This window comes from Montipora capricornis, chromosome 9 (assembly GCF_036669925.1).
Source record: "Montipora capricornis isolate CH-2021 chromosome 9, ASM3666992v2, whole genome shotgun sequence".
Classification (NCBI taxonomy): Eukaryota; Metazoa; Cnidaria; class Anthozoa; order Scleractinia; family Acroporidae; genus Montipora; species Montipora capricornis.
The window spans coordinates 12961183-12971182 of record NC_090891.1 but is presented as its reverse complement, the minus strand read 5'-3'; the positions used below and the strand labels follow the sequence as shown (position 1 = coordinate 12971182).

Here is a 10000-nt window from a genome sequence, read left to right as displayed (position 1 = left end):
AAAGTTACAATGATTATTCAACTTTCACCAAACTTTCCAAAGTAATTGAGGGTGAACTAAAGGAGCTTCTTCAGGATTCGCGCATGTCAGATGACCAGGGTTACGAAAACGAGGCTCTTGTCAAGACTAAGCACTTTTATAGTTCATGCATGGATGAACAAGAGATTGAAAGATTAGGACCCAGGCCTATGCTGGATTTCATTAGAAAGATTGGATCTTGGAGTATTTGTTATGACCGAAGCTGGAACAAGGCCTCTTGGGACATTCACAAAGTACTGCAACATTTACAAAGCACATATTATCCAGCACCTCCATTCTTCTCGATTGAAGTAACTAATGATCATCTGAATTCAACCAAACACCTCATAAAGGTAAGTTGAACAGATGATGCAAAGCAAAGAAGGAAATATCAATGACAATAAGCTTCTTTTTGCAGGTTTCAATATCTTCCCTCAGAGGATTCATAAGAATTCTTACTTTAACTTAAAAACGTGGGGCCTTGTAACTCTTGAATAATAGTAAAACCTAGACGCTCCATAAAGCGTACACTGGGTTGCCTGTGGTACGTGTTACACAAAAACAGAATGCACTGAATGGCACCGCGGAAATAGGTTTTTGGGGGCGCGCTGCAGAATTTTTCTGGTCAGCGGCACACGTTAACGGAAACACAAAATGCCGGCAGCTTTGAAATGGTTTTCGCCATGAGTCTTGTCGACAGCGAAAAAAGTTAAAACTTAGAGCGAATACTCTTGGAGAGTTGTCATTTCACAATATATATTTTGCCGGAACCAAACTGAAGTTGCATTCGATATGAAATTGTTGTTTTCGTGAAGGTCAATACTCGCAAGTGGCGAGTCCAAGGCAACTAAATCAATTAATTAAGTAATTATCTGTTTGTAATTTAGTGGAGTGAATCTGTAATAAATAAATAAATGAATAAATAAGTGAACAATACGAGCCGAACAAGCGACATGTTAACACGAAGTTTGTGTGAAAATTATACGACTTACCTCTGTCGCTTCATGCAAGTTACACTTTGAATCCATCCAGTCTCAAAACTCCTTGCGAAAAGCTTCATACATAACCAATTCTCTGTTTCGCCTGGATACCCATCGTTGGCGCTTGAAGCTTTGTCAGCTCGAGTCAGCAAACTGCAATATACTCCACACAAAATGACTCCCTTGTACCGCTATTCGTTACGGACGAGACTTAAGTATTAAAAACCAGTTTCAGGGGATCAAACTCACAAAAAGCGAGCAGTATCAATGATATTTCTCACCTTACTATCAGGCAAAATACCGACCTTTTATGGAACTCTAAGAACACACTTCAGAACTCTACATGCCTGATGGTGATGACCACTGACCAGTTACTTAGACGTCACAAAAACGTATTTCCGCGGTGCCGCACTGAATTGGATGGTATTGAAGTGCCGCGTTCCAGTTAATTTTTTCAAATGGGAGGTCATTAAGACCATTTGAGGGGTCACCCAGACGTCGTACCAGCAGAAGCCCTTTGGCTCACACGTTCACACGATTAATAATTTGTAATGTCCTGTCCCATTTTGAGGTCTTTTAGTTTTTTAAGCTTTGGTAATAAATCGAGTTAAAACATAACAAAACACGCGCTTGAGTAGAATTCACTCCTACATTCTTTAAATAAGTAGTCTACAAAAAAACTAACTACAAATTGCTCTGACGGACGTTTTTCTGCATCTCATGTTGATCATGTTGCACTAAGCAAACGTTTATTGCACACACTAAGGAAGGACTGAAGATGTTGTTTCCGCTTTATAAACCTTCTTCTTTTCTGTCTAATCTGATGCCAGATCAAAACAATTTTTGGCTTTACGTTTGCGCAAAAAAGGACCAAAAAAGCCGGGAGTTAACAGTAAAAGATAAGCCAAAAGACAGATGAAGATAAATATAATATATTTTTTATATATAACTCTGAATCAAATTTTCGTCGAAAGATTAATGACAATCGATCGTAAAAACACGAAAATATCTGCAGTCTCTGACTTTAATTAATCAACGGAAAGGTCATGATGTTCTGTCAAAAGGAAGAAATTGATCAAGTGCTAGGCAAAGGTTTTCAGAGTAAAACAACGTACTTTTTAGCCAAGAAACGTCCGTCTTTGGTTTTTTAAATTTGTTGTAATATTAACTGAATATTTACATTTCATCTTTCGGGTCAGGAAGCCTCCTTTGTCGGGTTCCTGAGAAACGCATCTATTTTGACTTCAGGGTGAACTATTTACACAATCATGAGGCTGACCGGCGGGTGCAATGTAATTGAAAATCCAAACATAAATTAAAGAAATGTTGTTGGCTTACCAAATAGACTTCAGTTTTCACTATTATGATAAAACAGATATTTTTCTGAGGTTAAATTAATCATTTGTCACAGAGAAAAAATTTCTTCTCCTTGCGTATCACATTTCAACGCACATATGCAAGTTTGTTAAGCTCGAATATTACACAACAAGATGAATCCATAAAGACCACCTTTCCCAGCGAAAAATGTGATGAAACAAACAACATATTTGCTATTAGAGGCAAAAGACCCATCCTATTTCGTTGCGTGCGTGAGGACAAGAAACCCAATCTTGTCAAATTTCCATATGCAACAAAATAAATTTCAGGATCATACCCTTTCCTGAAGAACGTTTTCCTTGAATAATGAAGCACAAAATAGGCGGCAAGCTTTCTTTCAAAAAATTTCTTGGTTGCCAAATTTCTAAAAACTGTGCAGAGTTGAGTACAAATAAATACATATAGCCAGACAACAGAGATCACAGATCCACTTAAGGTGTTCGATTCCTTCTCTGTCTACCCATAAGCTACCACAGAATTTTTCATTTCGTTTCAGTGTTGTACATAACATCACACTTGGTAAAATGTTAGAAATACACGTCACTTCGATTACGGCTCGACGGGCGAAAGATTGTTGTCGAAGTCCATTACTCGTCGCTTTTAAGATTCCAGATATTTATTTTCCACCGCCTGTCTTGTTTATCCAATTGACGTTCCATTCTTGAGTTCCATAAAGGTTTTTTTTTTAAGGATCCGCCAAAACACCAGTTGTGTTACAATGACTCCGATGCCATTGCAGGTTAATAAAAATTTGTACGGTGTCCACCAGAGAAACCTACGCATTTCTCCTACCCCCTGAAACCCATCAAAATACGCGCAGAAGACTCTATGCACAAAAACACCACTTTAGTAGGGGAATGACAGGAAGGACGTTTCCCGACACGGAAAAAAAAACAAAAAAACCGAGAAATAAAACGCAGATTCCGACTGGGTTTGGCAAACCAGTAATAATACAAACCAATCGTCAGGGCCCAAATCGCCCCACACCTCTAAACGCGATTTAACTTTAAACCGGACCACAATTTCTTTTGACACTCATTACACGTTGATCACCAGCTGACAGACCATTTTTGCAGTTTTTGTCCATGATAAGAGAGGAATCGAATAGAGGACAAGATGTTCCTTTCGCGAATGTACCTGCGATTTCAAATTCACTCCTCTTTCAAGCATTTCTTTCACAAGGAGTACCGGTTTGAATGTTTTGCTCATATGTTTGATACTGACATGAGAATCACCAACTTTTGATCTATGCAACAATATTAAATAAAACTTGATGTTTCCATGTTGACTTTTCGTAATCCATATCTCGGTTTCGTTGTTCGAATGGCCGTGCGTATATTCACGTTATCAAAGAGAGGCCATATCAGTCAACTCCCGCATACTTAAATTACTATGGACAACCCTAGAGCAACGTTCATCAGCTATGGGCACGTTGTTGAGTCTGAAAATCATATGCTTCACGGGAATCTGTAACATGATGATTTACTTAGCTCTTCATTGTAGGTCGATCAGTCTGGTTTAAGTCTACAAAGAGAGATATATTTCAAACATCCCGAGGTAAGTTAATAACATGTGATGTCAAAAAAGTAGTTTGAAATTAGGTGAATTAGGTTTAAGTAACTTGTTACAATGGTAAGACAAGGTGCGGTTATGCAAGCTATGCCGCCCACACGTACGCAGTGATACTCTTTGACAAGTTTGGCACAGCAGTTTTAAACGAAGGAAGACTAAGAAATAATTATTTTATTTATTTTTCTTTTATTTCAGATGGTGGATATATACGTAGAATACATGGCTACAGTTGCAAACCTTCTTGGAACTTTATGTAACACGACGACAAAAATGCGCGAGATTATGGACTTTGAAAAAAAACTTGCGAAGGTGAACGTCTTTCATATTTTTAAATCGTCTCAGTTTGTTGGAAGCCCTCTGCCTCAAATGGTAATTGTTACATCTGGGGTTTCCTCCAGGACCTTCAGGATGGACTTGATTCTTTACAATACGTGAAACGGGGCCTTGCTTTGCGTAATAAATTGTCTGTTACACAGGCCAGGGTGAGACTGACCCAAACTTGCGAAGAGTCCGAGCTAAAACATCATTGTTATTAATTCTCTTGTCGGATGAGTTGCTTCGAAAGCGAGAACTTTCAGTCGGGTTTTACAGAAAAATGTTGAACTTCCCGGAGTTTTACGCGGGCTTAGCGCAACTCTTGTAAAATGATAACACCCGTTCAGCACAAAAGTAGGCTACAAGAAAGTCGTATTGAAGGTTGGATTATGGGCCTTATAGATTTGTCAGTCAAATAAGAGATATAGAATCTCTCAATGAAGTATTTGTCGATAACGATTCCAAATATCGACCACTTTTCGCCTTACAGTTTACGACATCGGCCGAAGACAAAGCGGATGGTATTTACAGAAGAATTAAGCTCCATCAACTCATCAAGCTTGTACCACAGGTGAAGTGAAAAGCCCTAAGAACATAACAGTTCTTTTGGCATTTTACAGGTCAGACCGCTCATTTTGCTTAGCCGCTTAACAATATCTTCAGCTGAAATGATGCGCTGGGGGAATACGTGGGAAGGTGCATGTTTATGATATCATGTTATCATATTCTTTGATTGCACCTGACGTCACGGCGGCCATGATGGTGGAAAGAACAAAAGCGAAAAAGTCTTGACTCTATTATTATGCAAAATTTGAGCTACATTTTTTCTATTGTTTTGGCACCAACATGGCCGTCTTATCACGTGAGTGCAATCAAAGAATATATCATATTTCTCTCTTTACCCTCTTATATTAGAGTACCTGGGTGTAGCTAATATCTCCGAGCATTTACCCTCCCAACCATCATATTCTACAGAGGACAGACCGCATCACCGGGAACACCGCGCCCTACTCTTTGCGAATACTGCGGTGCGGGTTCTTTTTCGTCCCACATCAGGGTTATGAAACATTGAAGGGTTGTGAGAGGGAACCTAAGGTACTTCTTCCCTATCCGAGAAGACTAAAGAGTTTATCCATCATTTGCCTATGTCATTACAAAGGCAGCACTTTCTCCTCAGCTGCTTAAAGGCTCTGGAGGAGTGTTGGTTGGCTCGGAGTTTTGATAACGCGACCTCCCGCACAGCAGTCAACTAACTAAGCCAACCGGCCGGTTTCCGAAACTGAATTTGAAGCCATGCCCTTCCGTTCATTGCTCTAATTTCCTCGGAGAACTTGCGATGGCCATGCCTGTTATTCGAAAACGGAAATCTCTATTTTCCCATCCTTCATTTGGCAGTTTCCTCGTGGTTTTTTTGAGGAAGAATGACTTGTGTTTGATCACAAATAGCTACATAGTGACATCAATTTCATATCTGCTCTGACTAGAGTCCGGCGATCTTTCACTTTTACGATATTAAGACCGACTGATTATGACACCCTGCTTGAAGCTATTTCTCGTATCTACCTGAGACAAACCATCACGATCCTCTCCTGACCACGCAGACTGTTAGTGATTGCCGCCGATGCTGTCAGTATTTCTTTAAGGAGAATTTGAATTCAATCGATGTGGCATGGTGGTAAGACTGGCTTTAAGTCTGCCCTCAACAAATATTTTTTCATATCTCTTTCACCTACCCTGGAAAAAATTTGATTCGAAAATAACCATTGACACCATTGTATGAATGAAAATGGTTCTCAGTCTGGATTTACCCAGCTCTGCATGCACGGTTCTCCAGACCTCACTGTAGGCTAACGATTTTTTAGATCAAAATTGATAATACTCTGTTAATGGCGTGATTGAATGATTTGAAGAAATCCTTCGGCACTATCGACCTAAAAAGCATTCTTTTGAAACTTGATTCCATAAAATGCTTCTTTTCTGTATCTAACTGACATAAGTAATTAAAGCTTACAAAATAGATTTTGTAATTATAAGCTCAAGTAAAAATATCTGATCCATTTCATACATCATTTCATCTATCATTTCATATATCATTTTATCGTCGATTCATTCCTCACGGGAAAATGAGAACCCACAAATGGCCAGCCCCCAACGTCAGTGGCTTCATAGCTCAGTTGGTTAGAGTGTCACACCGGTATCGCGAAGTCACGGGTCAAAACCCCTTTGAAGTCCTGAATTTGTCACTCTTATCTGCGCAATTGCAAAAACTTCTTTCATAAATGCCAGGATCATAGGTTCACTTGATTTCATATCCGCAGTTCAATATATGATCCATTTCATATATCCTTTCATCGTTAAAAAATTACCGACGTTTATGATTACACCCAAGACAAATATAGGCGACCTCCATGCAAATAAACGAAACCGATCATTGTAAATCTCTCGATCTTGATGAGGGGCTGAGACAACATCTGATAACAATAGCAAACAATACAGCATATTTTCATCGACTTAGCCTTGGTACCTGAGTACCACTCTTTATGGGCACTAAGGTGAACACAAAATTCTTTTTCATTTACCCATGAGCAAAAACCAAAGCTTGCACGCTCTGCACTTGCCTTTTTTCATTTTGTACATTTCTTTCACGTTTTTGGCAAATCTGCGAAGAACGTGAACACAAGGTAGTGAATTTGAAATTCCTGTCGTAGCTTCAACACCGCACTTCCTGATTAAGTTCCTGGGATGTTGCGCTAGTTTTTAGAACTTAGACAAACCGACATAATGACAAAATATATTGATAAACCTGAACTTGCAATTTTAAATGACGTTTTTGTTACCGTCGCGTCGTAGATCTTAAACTCGGCAGTGAATCCAAAACATGGTGTTTTTTTTTGGGAGCATTAAAGAGCTTCGACCGTTCACAAGATCTCGACCTTGTACATGCACGGGCTCTGAACTGGGAACTGATTTCTTGTGTGCACATGTTTTTCGTTAGTTCCCCGGTACTTTACCCACAAACTATAGCTTTGCGTACCCACAATTCCTTGCTACGCTCAATGTTGGTTGAGATTTCAAAATGGCATCCGACGCAGCATAATCGAGTAATTATTTCCCCCGACATATTCCCTAGAGACATTTTCTTTACCGGTTGCCAGTCTATTGCATGACGTAACGTTGTCACACTTCCAATGTTCTAAATTACAATTACTAAGTCTCAATCGATTCATCAATAAATATACAAAAACTCAATCATTTTCAATTGAACAAAGGTCGTTCCAGGTCTTCAAGTGCGTGCAACAAAAAGAACAACGTTTGGGTAAAGGTCCTTTTTGCGTCCACCTGTTTTGTATTAGATCTGCAGAGTAGAGAGAGTTGCTCAATGCTATGCTCTTGAAAAGCAATGCACCTTCGATTCAATTTTCGTCCCTTTAATTTACATCGCTGTCAAAGGACCAGTTTGGTAACAACGGGACGGTGTAAAACACAGCATATAGAAGAAAACCCCCTCATTCAGTTCAATCTCTCCAACCCACAAATGCATTCACGGTCGTTTTGGCTCCACTACAATTTAACGAACACCGGAGGATGGAACACGTCCAATTATAATTGTAAACTAATCAAGTTCAAAAGTTCAAAAGAAAAAAATGGAAACGACCTGTGTGAAACGTAACAACATTCTCATCAACGTCATGTAACATTATGAATATTGCTGTTGACGTTTCAGTTTCCGTGGTTGGATCATATGCATGCCATTTTTAAAGGAGCGAACGTAAGTGAAGCAGATGTTGTGCTAACTACTTCACCATCATATCTGCGCAAAATGACGACGCTTGTAAACAAAACCTCCAAAGAGTAAGTGACTTTATTAATTTATCAGTTTATCTCAGGTATAAGCTTGCATTGACATGGTCTTTGCTGTAACACCACATGATGCGCTGTTTTCGGAACCCAACGCTAATAATGCGCCCTAAGCACATGAATAAATTTCTTGGTATGTAGTTAATATAGCCTAACGATGATTGAGTGGATCGTTAAATGAGACTTACCCTTAAGTTGAGGTTTGACTTAAATTCTATCTCATAGATAGTAGTAACCGAAGGCATATGAAATGAAGAATCAACTTAGTCTGCCGGGAGTGACGTCACAATCATTGTTTCAAATCCTCCTCTTCATAGTGGAGGAAAATTTAAACACAGAAAGCAATTCCATAAAGAGGACTAGTAGCCAAGGCCTGAGAGCTCGAGATAAGCACAGGAAGGGAGAGGTCGGCATGTCAGATGCCTTTGGTTACTAGACTTTATGAGATAGAATTCAATTGAAACTTCAACTTTCAGGTAAGTCTCGTTTAACTTTCCAATTCTATATCATAAACCGTAACCTCCGGTACTTGCATGAAGGCTTCAAAGCGTGTGAGGACACCATGAGGAGTCCAAAACACCAACCAAACTCCAAAATTACAATGTCATAAAATATCCATTTTATTCTACATGCAACGTACGTCTAGACTACAAAGTACTTTCTAAACAACCAATAAACAAAGTTAAGTTATAGCTCGAAACGCTCCTAACAGTGCTAGCATTGCTGATATGACTACCAAAAAACAAACACACACTCATCTTGAGACTTTCTCAGGTAACTATCGGTTATATTAGGTCGTAGCAAAGTATTGTTGCTAGCGCTAATAACATGGCTAGTATTAACGCGAGTTCCTTTAAGGCCAGTGCGAGTCTCCCAAATTGCAGCCCTTGCTGCACATCCTAAATACCATAATATCTATTTGAGGGTGGCTTACTCCCAAAGGCATCCTTCAAGAAACGATGAACAATTGGTATTCTCAACGCTAATCATACAAAACAAAGCTGATCTAGCAGTGATCAGTGCCGAATGGCATAGAGGGAAACTCGGTAGAGGGAAGTTATCTGTTTCAGTGGAAACATTGCTCTTGTTATTCAAATGTGCCAACCGCAGGAAAAAAAGACCCTTTGTTTCGACAGCCAATGACGCTCTGATTGGCACATTAATGACAATAGGTGACGTCATCGATATCTTCCCTACATAAGAACTCTAAAAACAAGGGCTAGACCAGGGGAGAGTGGAGGGAAATCCCTCTGACTACAGAATGCAGTTCATTTCGATGCATAAACGCTGTACCGTCTCTGAATAGAAAGACACCACGGTAACGTACTCAGAAAACGATCACCTCTGATTGAGTACCCAGATAATGGGCCATGCAATCAGCTTGAGGTGATTTTGCACGCTTTGTGTGCTGTTGGCAGCTGACTACCTGGAGTCCATACCAAAGGCCGCTGACTCATCATTTGTAGTACTTGAGTATACCAGGCCTGAGTGGCCCATGCTGGCGCCACTAGAATGCCCTTGGCCGAGTCGGCCTCTAAGTTACCCAAACATTTACTGTGCAGCGATTCCTGCTCCAGAGACTGCAAGACAGGTAATACCACAGCCACTAGCACCCGCATCAGTTTGACAAATATAAACCACTAGTGGATGAATAGTCCTTATCCGAGAAGACTTGAGAGTCTAACCATTTTCGGGTGTAATTACAAAGGCAGCACTTTCTCCTCAGTTATTTTAAGACCCGGAGCGTTGGTCCGGCCGAAGTCGAACTCACGACCTGCTGCATGACAGCCCGACTGAGCCGCCGTTGCGCGGCCTAGATCACGGAGGGTCGTGGGTTCAAATCTCATCTGGACCTCGGATTTTTTTTTGAGTCTCTAATG

The 10000-nt window shown here is 40.0% G+C and overlaps 1 protein-coding gene across 2 annotated transcripts in view; it reads left to right on the top strand.

Annotated features, from left to right (window-relative positions):
- The window catches only part of LOC138016223 (endothelin-converting enzyme 2-like), an 89357-nt gene that overhangs the window by 794 nt on the left and 78563 nt on the right, over positions 1 to 10000 (top strand). For both annotated transcript variants that reach the window (XM_068863389.1, XM_068863390.1), the window contains exons 1-5: positions 1 to 371; positions 3879 to 3932; positions 4143 to 4256; positions 4753 to 4833; positions 7987 to 8114. The exon at positions 1 to 371 is cut by the window's left edge and continues 794 nt beyond it. In XM_068863389.1, coding sequence (XP_068719490.1) covers positions 1 to 371; positions 3879 to 3932; positions 4143 to 4256; positions 4753 to 4833; positions 7987 to 8114 — 748 coding nt within the window. The remainder of the gene's footprint in view (positions 372 to 3878; positions 3933 to 4142; positions 4257 to 4752; positions 4834 to 7986; positions 8115 to 10000) is intronic.